General features: G+C 60.7%; 2 protein-coding genes across 9 annotated transcripts in view; both read right to left on the reverse strand.

Annotated features, from left to right (window-relative positions):
* Positions 1-59: 59 nt before the first annotated feature.
* On the reverse strand, positions 60-1,304 carry RNF223 (ring finger protein 223). Its single transcript, XM_081488167.1, has one exon. It carries the CDS (start codon positions 1,302-1,304, stop codon positions 546-548), a length of 759 nt encoding a protein of 252 aa, XP_081344293.1. The 3' UTR covers positions 60-545.
* C5H1orf159 (chromosome 5 C1orf159 homolog) overlaps positions 60-12,924 on the reverse strand; it is a 32,452-nt gene continuing 19,587 nt past the window's right edge. For 3 of the 8 annotated variants that reach the window (XM_081488161.1, XM_081488159.1, XM_081488164.1), the window contains 8 exons: positions 11,976-12,062; positions 11,598-11,663; positions 9,986-10,120; positions 9,423-9,448; positions 9,278-9,308; positions 8,101-8,183; positions 2,731-3,085; positions 60-1,313 (listed from right to left, as the gene is read on the reverse strand). In XM_081488161.1, coding sequence (XP_081344287.1) covers positions 2,864-3,085; positions 8,101-8,183; positions 9,278-9,308; positions 9,423-9,448; positions 9,986-10,120; positions 11,598-11,663; positions 11,976-12,062 — 650 coding nt within the window. In that variant the 3' untranslated portion in view covers positions 60-1,313; positions 2,731-2,863. Of the gene's footprint in view, positions 1,314-2,730; positions 3,086-6,972; positions 8,184-9,277; positions 9,309-9,422; positions 9,473-9,985; positions 10,121-11,597; positions 11,664-11,975; positions 12,063-12,924 lie in introns of those variants that run through there. The other 5 variants (XM_081488166.1, XM_081488165.1, XM_081488162.1 and 2 more) reach the window with 4 other exon arrangements.

The following is a 12,924-nucleotide window of genomic DNA, read 5'->3' on the forward strand; positions in this document are numbered from 1 at the left end:
CTGGAGAGAGGGGCTTAATGGTACAGGAAAGAACACAGAGGGTGAGGACTCCTTACCAATTGTGGGTACAAAATAGTTTATTTAAAAATGTACAATTCAGGCGGGCGGGATGGGCACTGGGGAGCTGGGCTCCCTGCCACTGCCCTCTGTCCCCGTGGCCACCCAAGGGAAGGGGCCAGCCCTGCCTGGGGAAGCGAGGAACCATGGTGAAATGTGAAAATAAGATGAGGGTGGCAAGTCCCCTCCCTTTTTAGCAAGGGGTAGGTCCTGCAAGTTATTCACAGTGTGGACAGGGAGGGGCCTTGCCAAGCTGTCTCTTCTGGGCCTCAGTTTCCCCATCTGCAAGATGGGAGTTAGGGAGGTGGTCTCTGGAGCCCATAGGAATCTGATTCTTGGAAGCTCTGGGGACCATTTTGTCCACCCCGTAGGACCCAGCCCCAGAGAGCAGGGGGGAGGTGTGTGTGTGCTGAATGGGGTGGAGTTCCTCAGAGATGTGGGGGCTCCTCTGGGATCCTGGAGGGGTGGGCTGGGTGGGAGTGGTGACGCTAGTTGTCCGCCAGGGACCCGAGTGAGAAGGTGGTGGCGGCAGTGGCGGTGGTGGAGGGAGGCCGGGGGAGGCAGCGCAGGCTCCCAGTCTTGAGTGCACACTGCACGGGCCAGAGGACCACACAGAAAAGCACAAGCAGCAGGGCTGTGATGAGCGCCACGCGCCTCCAGTCCCTGCAGCGCGCCCAGCAGCGGGCCAGGTGTCCCCGATGGTGGGCAGGGCTTGGGGTGGGCGCAGGTGCAGCAGGCTCAGCGGGCTTGCTTGGGCCTATGTCCACGCACATCAAGCCAGGCTCCACCGGGCTAGGCACAGAGGGCGGTGAGTAATAGCACAGCTTGGTGCCCTCTAGCCACACGGGCTCCTCCTGCCGCAGGTGCGCTGGCATCCGGGCCTGCAGCTGGCGGCTGGTGCGCAGCGCAGGGGCTCCAGCAGCGGGCACAGCTGTGGGTTGCCGGCAGAATGGGCAGGGCACAGCCTCGCTACCTGACTGGCCTGTGGGCTGGGCAGCCGCCAGCCGTGCCAGGCACTCCAGGCAGAAGACATGGGTGCAGGAGAGCTCCTTGGGTGTCTTGAAGATGTTGTCATAGCCCGAGAAGCAGATGGAGCACTCCAGAGGGGAGGCCACTTTCTCTGAGCCTGGGGTGCCTGGAGATCTGGGGCTGCTGGCTGAGCTGGGGGACCTGGGCACTGTGGCTGTGGGACTGCTCCTGCTGGTAGGGAGCATGGTCGCGTGCCGCACCTGTGGGGCTGATGACATGGTTCTGGGCTGTGGGACAATAGAGACCACTGTGAGTGAGCTTGACTGCTCCTTTCCTGCAAGGTCAGTCAGTCACTCTCTCCCCGTCCCTCTTCATTGCATCATCTCAGAGATGCCTGTGGGCACCTCTGCAAAGTCCCCCCACACCTGTCCCCGCCTCAAGGTCTTTCTGCTCAAAGTTGTAATCTGGCGCTCCCCAGCTCCTCACATGCTTTATCAGGGGTGAGCACCCTGGGGTGCCCCAGCCTGGCCGGGCCCTGTGGAACACTGCTCAGTGAACCCCTCCCACCATCCCTGGCTTACCTCACCGTGCCATTGGGGCAGAAATAAAAGTGAAGACAACAACGGCCCACAACAGTTACTGTTTACATCAGGGCTCTGCGAGACCAAGAGCCACGGTGCAGAAGAGGCAACTCGGAGGGGCCCCGGGCTGTCACCAGGAGTGTGTGGCTCTGGGCCAGGTGAAGTTGGTTTGAACACAGATTCCAGTGTGGGTGGCCTATTAGGTGGGTGCACAGCAACTTGCAGGCAGTTGTGTGAGGGTGGGTGCCAGGCCTGGCTGGATGGGCTGCCAGAGACCAGAGGGCCTATGCAAGGCTGGTGGCCATGGCCTGAGGAGGGGCTTTGTCTCCCCGCTATGGCCTCAACCTGCAGGGCCAGCTCATCTGGCTGGTGACAAGAGCCTGGTGCTGGCCCTCAGGGCCTGGAAATGCTCCTCACCCTTTGGCCAGTGGAGCGGGGAGGGTGGATGAGCCAGGCATCCTCTTTGGGCTGGCCCGCCACCCAGGAGGGTCACACCAGCCACAGCCACTGTCCAGGAGGCAGTGGGACGTTCCACTCCTCACCTACTGCTCTCTCCATAGGAGGCCCAGCCTATCTCCCAGACGAGGCTCAGGTGACCTGCCTGCTGCCCCTTCTTGGGCCTAGGTCTCTACCCCAGGCAGCCACATGGGTCCTGCTTGGAGGAGGGCAGGTAAGGGGGTGACTCGCCCATCACCTTCATGATGGACAGAGGAGGTTGAGTCCGTGGGAAGACGTGACCACATGGAGCCCATGAGGCCCCCCAGAGGTGATCCGAGCCTGACTGGCTGGTCAGTACAGGAAGGCTGGTGGAATGACTTTGCAGTGACGTGCCACAAAGGCTCAGGTATTGCTGCCACCTGACAGTGACCACCGTGAGTCATGGTGGTATCACTGTGATGTCATGACTGCTCTGGCATCGTGGTGTGAGATGTCAATGTATTTTGGTGACAGCAGCTGCCGCAGGCCAGGTGCAGCCTCAGCAGGGTCTGGGGTACTGCAGACGTCCTCCCCCAGCTGCTCCCCACATGACCGGTTCTTTGGCACTGGGCCCCACCCTTCTGAGGAGGTGCCCCACCCTGAACCTGTACTGGTGAGAGGGGAGTACCAGCTGAGCCGGCCTTACCTGGTAGCCAGGGTCAGAGGGGCCCAGGCATGACCCTCTTGGCTGATTCGGCCAGGCTGAGGCCCCGAGCTCACCCGTCCTGGAAGTGCTGGCTTCGTCTCCTCTGGTCCAGGCTGGCCTGTGTTCCCCCTGACTAGTGTTCCTCTTCAGGGCCGTCCGTCCACAGCTGTGCCGGGCAGGGGGGGCATGAGGCGTGTGCGCTCCTCCAGGTGTGGAGCGCTGTCCGAGGCAGGTGTGAGTTCTCTGGGTGTGGGCTCCTGTCAGGTGTATTTATACACTCGCTTGGGATCACGCTGGCCAGGGCGTGGCCCGGGGCCTCCAGGATTGGCTGGCCTCCCATCCTCTCCCTGGCAGGCTGGGCAGCAGAGGGCGGGGAGTCAGAAGTGAGAGGTCAGAACCTGGGGTGGGGCTGTGGGTCAGTAGGCCTCTGCAGTCTGGGCAGGTCTTGGCGGGTGACTGGATGCCTGGTAAAACCTCTCCCTACTCTGCAGCTCCTGAGATGATGGAGCAGCCACTCTAGAAACAGACCTACCTGCTCACTGGCCTTGTTCAAGGTGGGGACACCTGAGTTCCTTGGGTGGGCCCCCAGAGGGTCCTTGCAAGGAGGCCCCCCCAGTCAGTTCACTGACACCCTCCCCCAGCAGCCCCTGTTCCTGCCCCTACCCCCAACACCCACCTCATCTGTGTGGCTGCCACTCAAAAGCACAGCCCCCCCCACCCCTCAGATGGGCTTCTGCTGTCCCCACCCATCCCTCCCCACCTGCAGCCTTTGGGGGCTGGGAGGGAACTCGTTGCTCTGGGTCCAGGGAGTGGGGTGAGAGGTCAGGCTGGGAGTGCCAGTGGGGTGACTGACGGGTGAGTCAGGGGTGAAGGTGTGTCAGGCAGCAAGCTGGCCACAGGACTTGTTTCAGGGGAGCATCTGCTGGGGGGACCTTAGTTTCATAGGTAGGGAAGGGACTCAAGGAAGTGCCTACCCAGGCAGGGGATCCAGAAGTCTCCCTGGGGGACAGGGAGCAGTTTCAGCCGGTCAGTACCGAATCCCAGCACACCACAGGGCCAGCCTGCGTACAGGCCTGTCTGGGTCCAGAATGGAGGGTGTGAGAACTGTGTTGGAGGGGCCTGGAGCCTAGTCAGTGGCATGAGCTGTGACCACCCACAGCCACCGTGTTCCTGAGGTGTCATAACTACTCCATCTGATACCTGATCCTCCTGGCCACAGGGTCACAGCAGGTTCTCCCCTCCAACCCGTGGCTTCCCTGACCACCCCCCATCCCAGCTTCAAATACCACACCTCAGTGTGCACCTATCTGACCCTGGGGCCCAGGACCTGAGATGGAACCCCAATCATGAGCCTGTAGGGAGGGAGTGTTGGGCTCAGTGAGGCTGAGAGAGGGGTCCACCCTGGTAGGGGACAGCCCTGACCCTTCAGCAGATGGGTCAGGATCCCCAGAGGCTGCCCAGCCCCAAGAGCACTAGGAGAAGCACTGATGGCCAACAGAGGTCAGAGGTCATCAAGAGGCATTAGGAGATGGGCGCACAGAGCAGGCTGCCTGGGCCCAGACCCCAGGAGGAACCAGAGTGAGACGAAGGGGGCAGCCTGGACTGCAGCCACAGGAGGTTGAGGTGTGGGGCAACTGCAGGAGAGGAAGGATGACTGGGGCTTCCTTGTGTGCTCTGGGAGCAGGAAGAGCTTCGGTAAGGGGCTTGGCAAGGGCTCAGGGCCAGCAGGGTTGGTGAGGGCCCAGAGAATGGGGAGTCTCTGTGAGGGCGGGGCCCGCCCGAGCAGGATGGGGCTCTGGTTCCCACGGGTATCGTGACTCAGGGTCTCATGCTCCTCCAGGAAGTGTCCTGGTCCTCTGAGCACACCTCCCCAAGGGCTTCTGGGAATATCCGAACTCTGAGATCACTCCGAGCTCCTCAGTGGACAGTCACTGCCCAAGGCAAGGGGACAGGAATGCCCGAGGGATGTGCCCTTTGGGTGGGGCCGGGTCTCACCACACGGGACCGTGGCACTCAGGGTTCTCCTGGCCCCACACACCTGCTCATTCTCATCATGACGAGGGAAGAGTACCTGCATCTTGTGAGTGTGTGGGCTTCATGTGCGCAGGTGAGCTGCTTACCAGCTTACTCCGGCTGGCTGTGTGAGTGCACCTGTGTGTGTGCACATGCATGCACGTGTGAGGGGAGCCTGGCTGCCGGCAGATAACTACGAAGCTAGGACTTACTCGCCAGACTGGGCAGAGAGCAAGGCCTGCAGTGACCACCCCTGTCCAATCATGGCTCTCAGATGGTAGGAGTCCCGAAGACCTCAGGACACCTGGGAGTCCTAGGCTGGAGGCAGAAGCTACTTTTGGCCAAATGAGCAGGGGAGAGGCGTGCCCCACAAGGCACACCCTGGCCATGGCTCCCCACCCCCAGTACTTGTGCGAGGACTGGCTTCACGTCTCTGAGGGCTGCAGGGGGCATACAGAACAGCCAGTTTGGGGAAGGGTCTCAACATGGGTGTAAACTCTGGTGTCCCCCACAGGCCAGAGCCTGGGAGGCAAAGGCTGGCCTGTAGCCAGGGCTCTAGGGGGTGCACTTGGGCTCGGCCTCCACCCAACCCTCCGCACTCGGGCTCTTGACAAGCTTGGAGTTGCCCTCTGGCCACAAGGTGACTCCTTCGGTCCTGTCCCTCCCACACCCAGCACTGAGCCAAGTTCCCAGTCAGCCTGGCCTTGGAGGCCAGCTCTTTCTGGGGCCCGGTGTCCAGGCTCCACCAGGGCCTCTGTTCTCATGACCCATCCTCAGGCCCTGCTCATTCTGCCCTGTGCTCCCACCTCCCAACTCTACAGCTGGTACTGCCTCTTGCTGACCTCTGAGGGCTCTGGGTGCTTCTTTGGCACTGAGTGAACAGATAAGATGAATAAATGGATGAACTGCAGCTGTGACCCCAGGGCCATGCGCACTGCCCAGCCCCAGCCCCAGCTCACCTCCTAGGGCGTGGGGCTCCTTGTGGTGGTTGACATGGTGGAGCACTACGAGGGGACATGTGCCCCACCTGCCTGCTTTGGCCAGAAAAGACCCCACAAATTGGCCTTATCTTGGCTTTTTACACAAAGGCATGGATGGAGTCTGGGTGAGGAATAGGTGACAAACTGAGGAGGGGACTGTGCAGGGTCCCCAGCACAGACACCCTGTCCCTGCCAGCTGCCCCACACCCACCTGCTTTCTGGCCTGGATGCTCATCAGAGTCATGTGCCCAAGAGTCCAGGGATGCCCCCCCCTCCAACTATTTGGAGAGCCTGAGATAGTCACACCCAGGCCCAGGGTGTCCAGTGGCAGAGGGGAGCCAGCGTGGCTGAGGGCCCAAGAGGCCAGGCTACAAGAGGCCTGGAAGGTCAGGGGCAGCATCTCAAGAGTGGGGGGCAGAGGGCTGCAGGGTCAAATTCAGAGTTGAGTGTTGTTGCCAGGGGTGGAGTAGAGCTGAGGCTGGGGGCTGCAGGGCCAGGAACATTAGAGAAGAGGGGGCTCTAAGGTTCCCAGGGGAAGCCAGAGGTCATCTTGCATCCACAGGAACTCCATGGGAACCTCACAGCCCTTCAAGGCTGTCGGCTACAGAGGCAGGTGGTTCCGGGCCACTGTCCCCAGAAGACAGGGCGGAGCCTCCCCCAACCCCTAGTATGCTGACGCACTCCCACGTGCCCAGGCCCAGGGCCACACAGACACCCCCGGGGGGGGGGGTGCCCAATGGCTACAAACCGCAGACCAGGTGGTCCAGGCTCTCTGCCCTGCCCCCACTCTGTCCTGACGACTGGCTGGGATGCCTGGGATGAAGCAACCAGTTGGCAAACATCCCTGTGCTCACCAGCCCCTCCAAGGGTCACCCACCCATCCTCGCCTCCCAAAGGTGACACCTGATGCCGGCCTGCACTCTGTACTCATGTGTAGCTTCCTCCTGGGGCTGTGAGCCAGGCACCACGGGTAGCCCATGGTTGTCTTATCTGCACAGGCATAGTCTCTTCACAGAAAAGCCTCCCTAAGAGGCACCCACATGCTTTCCTATCTAAGTCCTGACAACTGGGGGCCACTGGGATGTCCTACTTGCACGAGGCCACTTGGGACAAGCCCTCTTCTCCCATGGCTAACATCCTCAGGGCTGGGGGCTGCCTGCAGGGTGGGGGTCTGGGTCCTCGTTGGGGGCTCCCCATCACCCGTGAGAGGCTTCCTCCTTGCTGAGGAAAGGGAACCTTGGGAAGGTAAGAAAGGGCTGAGTGGTTTACTGACGCTAATTTCAGGTGGCCGCCCCTCATGGCCACCAGCCGGTCATCTGTACATGTCCTGGCAACCAAGCTCGTGTCCAGAAACTGCAAAGGCTCCAGTGGGAATCATGGTGCAGAAGGTGGGAGGCTGGCCACACAGGCCCTGCCTCGGGTGGCACGGACTGGGACCAGATCCCTAAGGAGGAGACAGCAGTCCCAGTAGAGATTCTGGGGAGGCCAGGCCACACTTCACCCTCACGCAGCAGGTGCCCCAACACTCCCGTCTCCATGGGAACCTTGGCTGGTGCCTCAGGGTTGGGGCAGCCAGACAGGACTGCCGGCCAGCGAGGTCCTTGGGAAGCTGGTGTGATGAGCCAGTCCAGGCTTCCAGAAGGCAGTCACAGGTAAATGTGGCCCTGGGTGGACACGTCCCTGGGGGGCCTTGACCTCCAGCAGTTGTTTCAGGCCAGTGCCCATCCCCAGGTGGACGAGGACCTGTAGCGCCTGGGGCCCAGGCAGGGCTCAAATGAGGGCAGCATGCCTCTTGGACTTCTGTACAAAATGCATTTCTGCTTAAACACAGACAGGAGTCAGCAGGAAGCCAAGCAACTCTTGCAGCCAAGCTGCAAGTCCTGCAGCCCCTGGGACTGGGCAGCAACGTAGCATAGCCTGTGGTGCCTGAGCCTGGGGTAGGCGGGCAATCCCCAGGCCCATCCCACCTCCATGTGGACACAGCTGGAACCTCAAAGGCCTGGGCCTCACTGCTCTCAGAGAGGATGCAGGGAATCTGCTCACCATGGGCTCCAGGGCGGAGGAGCACCTGGGGTCTTGCAGGCTGTCTTTCCCATGGGGGCCAGACCCCATGTGCCTGGCTCCCCACCTGGGCTCAGGAACAGAGGCTGGAGTGATGCCCCAGGTTGATCACACTGAGTGCCATGTGTGGTGAGGAAAGCCTGCAGGTGGGAGGCTCCCCCTCTGCATATGTGGCTGGAATCAGATGAGCCAAGCCAGGGCCATGTCTGGGCCCATCCTGAGGCCTCGCTGGGCAGCGCCCAGCCTTTGCGCATAGGGGCCCCTCCTCTGCAGTGCATGGAGCTGTGGGTGGACCTCAGGGTCAGACGTTGCTCACCCGGGCCTCCAGAGAGGCGACAGTGGTGGGGCCCACATCCCTGTCCAAGGGCCGCTCACGCCGGACGTAGCGCGGCTTCCGCACTGAAATAGAGTCAGAGACAGGTGGGGTCAGAGCAGGGCCTGACGTGGCAGGAGGGCAGCGGGCTTCCCTGGGGCTCACGGGAGTGGGGGTGGGCAGCCACAGGGGAATGGGGGAGGAAGCCCACTGAGCTCCAACTCCTGGAAACCTGGAGCCCCTTGACCAGGGGAAGGGTCTGGCTCTCCTGAAACACAAAGGCACAGGTCATGGTGTGCTATAAGGTGGATGGTGGCCCCCTGCAGTGTACCCATCCTAAGGCCCAGAAGCTGGGGATGTGACCTCACTTGGAGAAATGGTCTTGGCAGATGTGACTATCTGATGGGCCCTAAATCCAGTGACCAGTGTCCTCATGAGAGGGTGGCAGAGAGCAGGAGACCCAGAGGGGGAGAAGCCAGTGGAAGGTGGGGCAGTGGCCAGAGGGATGTGGCCACAAGCCCAGGAACATCTGCAACCCCAGAGGTCAGAAGAGGCAGGAGGGACCCGCCCCAGAGCCTCTGGAAGGAGCGGCCCTGCCCACACCTGGACTTCTGACTTCAGGCCTCCAGGATTGTGAGAGAAGATACTTCTGTCCTCTCAAGCCCCAATTTGCAGACTTTGTTAATGGCCATCGCAAGAGACAACACAGGCGCCTGTGCTTGGACACGGTGCCGCTCAGGAGAAATGAGGTGCGTGTTTCACTGGACAGAGCAGATCTAGCCTTGACGAAGTAACTTCTCTGTTCCCCAAAGGAGGACATCCCCACCTGTCCCCATTCCAGATCTCTGCATGGCGGCAGGAACAGTCTGGGGAGGAGGAGGGTGACACCTGCTCTGTGGCCTGTGGCTGTGACCTCTCTGCTCCCGGCATCAACGGTGACACAGCTGACACAGTCAAACCAAAATGCTGGTCACCTTGGAGGGGCCACGGGAGGGCTTGTGCCAGCCACCAGCTCCTGGCTCGGGCAGAGCTGGGTGCTGGAGAAGGGCGGAGAGTGGTAGAGGTGACTCTGGACCCATGTTGGGAACCCTTGACAGATTGAGCATCTGAGGAATAAAAGGGAAATTCTCACCAGAGACAAGGCACCCGACAGGACATGGAGTAGGAGGATCTGACATACCTGAGGACTGAGGTGGGGGAATCATCACGGCCTTGAAAAGAGGAAAAGGCACAGTGAGAACTGTGGGCAGGATGACCACCAGCCCATACGGACAGACACCCAGATGTATAGACACAGGGCCTCTGCCTGCCCATTGGGTACTTACGGTTTCGCCAGGCTGCAGGGCGGGAGCTGCAGGGAGAGCACAGGTGTCACCTGCAGGCCATAGAGCTGCCTCAGCCTGTGGGGGGGGGGTGCAGCCTAAGGGAGCCTCAGCTTGGGGAGCCCTCAGCCTGGGCAGGGGTCCTCTCAACCTAGGCAGGTGTCCGTGCGTCCCACAGCCTGGGGGTCCATAAGCCTGCAGAGGGTCCCTGGATCCAGGCTCACTCCAGTTCCCACTCCTGTGCCTGTGGGTGCCCTCAGCCTGCCCCTGCACTTGAGATGGTGTCCCCTCATCGCCCTGAATCAAGTCACTCCCTTCCCTCCCCAGCATTCTGCCATCTCCATGAAGCAGACAAGCCAGTCTGCCAAGTGTCTGCCCCTGTCACCCTTCACACTGGGACCCCATGACATCCATACAGAGCATTCCTAGGACATGCCCCCCCATCCTGACACGAGACCATATGACAACCCAGTCCCCTCCAGGCTGCCTGAGGCTTTGCACCCAGACACTGACATCTCGGCCCTGCCCCATGCTGTTCCCCTGGGACACCAGGCAGGAGGGGGTACCTCTGTTTCTTCCATAGAAGACCTTGGGCAGCTTGCTGGCTCGCTTGAGATAGAAGAACGCAGCCACGGAGAGGATCAGGCCCGAGCTGATGAGAAACGTCCCCACGAAAAGGGAGGCAGCCACCTGAGGGCCCCCTGCAAGCAAGGTGAGGGCTGGTGGTATGCACACCTGGGCTCCTGCAGGGCCAAGGGTCCTGCATGCAGAGGTGTGGGCCTCCCCTGCACTCAGCTGACTCCCCAGGTGTCAGCTGGGGAGTTCTCAAGAGGTGGGCTGTCGAGAGGTCCAGTGTCCCCAGCCCAAGCTCCCCATCCCCTCCTCACCACTCAGCACCCACTCGGGGCCCCACAGCTCTGGCACAGGGATGTAACCTGGCTCGCCTCTCTGCAGCCTGTTAACTGTCACCCGGGTGGCCTTCCTAGCACCAGGACACCCGCCATCTCCACCTCTACAGGATCAGGACAGCTGACAGACTAATGCCGAGCAGGGGGACTCTGCGTTCAGAAGCCTGTGGCAAGCGCCCTTCTGACCCTGACATGTAGGCAGGAGGCCAGCTACAGCCACACTGGAGCCTCAGGAGGGATGACTTCCAGCTAAACTGGCCTAGATTTGCCACAAAGGAAAAGGGCTCAACACTGGACTGCAGGGGCCTTACCTACCACCCTCTGCTGCAGGGCCCAGCCCCATATCCCAAGAGGCGGGGGCTGTCTGTGCCCACCTGCCCTAACACTGCTGTTCAGCCCACAATAGCACAAGGTTATTTGCTTCCGGTTCTGAGACTCACAGGGAAGGCCTGAACCCTTGGTCCAGGTCAACACGTCCTCTGCTGAAGGACCAGGGTCTGGAGGGTCATAACCCCCATCACAACCCCAACACCTCAGAAGAGGAGGTGGCCTCACTCATCCTCTTGAATCAACCCCAGGCCCAGGGCAAGTCCTGCTCCCTGACTGCAGTGGCCTCAGGTGGCGTGAGTACCATACCCCCATGGCCTGGCCACCATGTTCCTGGTTCCAGCAGGGCCAGGAACCTTGGCATTTCTGTGGCTCCGCGGATGTCTCAGGTACAATGGGACGCCTGGCAGCAGGAGCAGGCTGGGGCCCAGAGTGCCCAGGAGGTGGCTCCTGTGTCTGCCCTGAGGACCAGGTGGCATAGTGGGCCCTTCTGTCTGCCTACAGTGTCTGTAGTCTCCTCAGAGACCTTCGTCCTAGAGGAGCCCCCAGGGACAGGGCTGGGTTTCCTCAGGATGTCCTCCTATCGTGGAGAACCATACTTCTTGGCTCCCAGGGACTGGGGAGTTTGGGGGATGGCTATGAGCAAGGCAAAAGGTTAAGACATGTGGTCTGTTCAGAGGCATGTGGGGGCCCATGCCAAGTGATCCCAGCCACACCCACCCTTTCGAATCAACCCCAGACCCTGACTTCAAAGCTGATAAAGCTTCCAGACTCTGTGAGCAGGGCAGGGTCCTGTGCAGAGCTCTTGGCTGGGGTGGAGTCTCCCCGTGACCATGGACATGGCCCTGTCGTGGCCAGCACGGGTGACTGGGTCTGTGTTGGAAACGGCTCTGGTGGTGCCCTGCATCTCCCCAGAACTGGTGTGGTGAGCTGAGAAACTTACCGACACTCTGCCGCCCAGGCATCCCTGTGCTCTTGTTCACAGGGAACTGTGCACCTCGGCCGGCGACTGTGGGGGAGCACAGTGGTCAGTGCTGCTGGAGGACCCTCGGGGAGCCAGAGATGCAGCCCAAATGCAATTGTGAGCCGGAAATGAGAAAGGGAGGTGGCCGTGGAGGCAGAGCAGCCCCTGCCCCACAGCTGCTCTGAGGGACATGAGGACTCAGGTAGGGGGCTCTGTGGGTGCCCACAGGGGAACAGTGGCCCAGGTAGGGGGACAACAACCCGGATCCCCACCCTTTCCTCCGGAACTTGGAGATGTGGCCCCCTGGTGAGAAGCAGGCAGGAGGACAGGGTGGGGAGGAGGGGCGGGAGGACATACGGCCTCTGCACTCAGAGCTGTTGTGGGTTCCGTTCCTGCACTGGATGCAGCTGATGCTCCCATCCTCGGCTGGGTGCCCGTAGCAGCCTGTGCCAGGGGACAGGGGTTGCAGTTCGAAGCACAGCCACGTCAGCTGGCTGCCTTCAGGGAGCACTATGCTTTGTATTTGTAAAACTATGTCCATTCCAGAACACTAGTTCATCCATTCTGGAAGTTTGGATGGACTTCATAAAACAGAAGCCCCTCCACAGGAACCAAAGCCTGCCTTTTCTTGCCTGGGGATCCCCATGGGCCCCTTGCTGGACATCTCAGAAAGCTTCTACAAGAATGGAATCTACAAGTGTTAGGAATAGGCCTTCATTTCTTGTAAGAACTGGGCTTCTCTTCTAAAGCAGGTGGACTCTTTTTCCTTCACTTGGCATTTCTTGAGAGGGGTTGACCTCAGGGAGGCGTCTCAAAGAGGCCCAGGAATGTGGGGTCCTGGGCGCAGACCTGTTGCCAAAGCAGCAATACTCTCGAGGGCTCCCTTGGCCAGCCCTAAGGTAACTGGACTCCTTGGCAAAACTGCCAGGGTGGCTGACCACGAGGAGGCCCTGGGCTGTGTGTGCAGGGCAGGACTAGCAACCAGACTTAAGGAGCAAAGGTTGACTTTATGGAGCCTTACAGTGCCATGGAAAATAGCCCAGGGCCCGGCTCACTGGCTCTCCACCTTTCCCAGTGAGTGAGGAAGGTCACCGCCCAGCAGGGCCAGGAACCTTGGCATATGGGGACTCAGGGAGAGGGAATTCACCCCAACCTAAAGATACTGAAGGTGAGGTCTGGTGGTGAGTCCTCGGCTTGGCTTCCTGGATTCGAGAGGCCTTCAGAAGTACCATCTGAGAGTCCTTGTGAAGAGGCCAGCAAAGTAGACTTCAAAAGAGCCTATGTGGTCAATCACTGCTTTGGCTAA

This window comes from Giraffa tippelskirchi, chromosome 5 (genome assembly GCF_054371585.1).
Source record: "Giraffa tippelskirchi isolate mGirTip1 chromosome 5, T2T-mGirTip1v1.2.pri, whole genome shotgun sequence".
In the NCBI taxonomy this organism is placed as follows: Eukaryota; Metazoa; Chordata; class Mammalia; order Artiodactyla; family Giraffidae; genus Giraffa; species Giraffa tippelskirchi.

Excerpts from the sequence above, each read along its gene's own strand:
- RNF223 (XM_081488167.1), bottom strand. The coding sequence starts at position 1,304 with ATGTCATCAGCCCCACAGGTGCGGCACGCGACCATGCTCCCTACCAGC.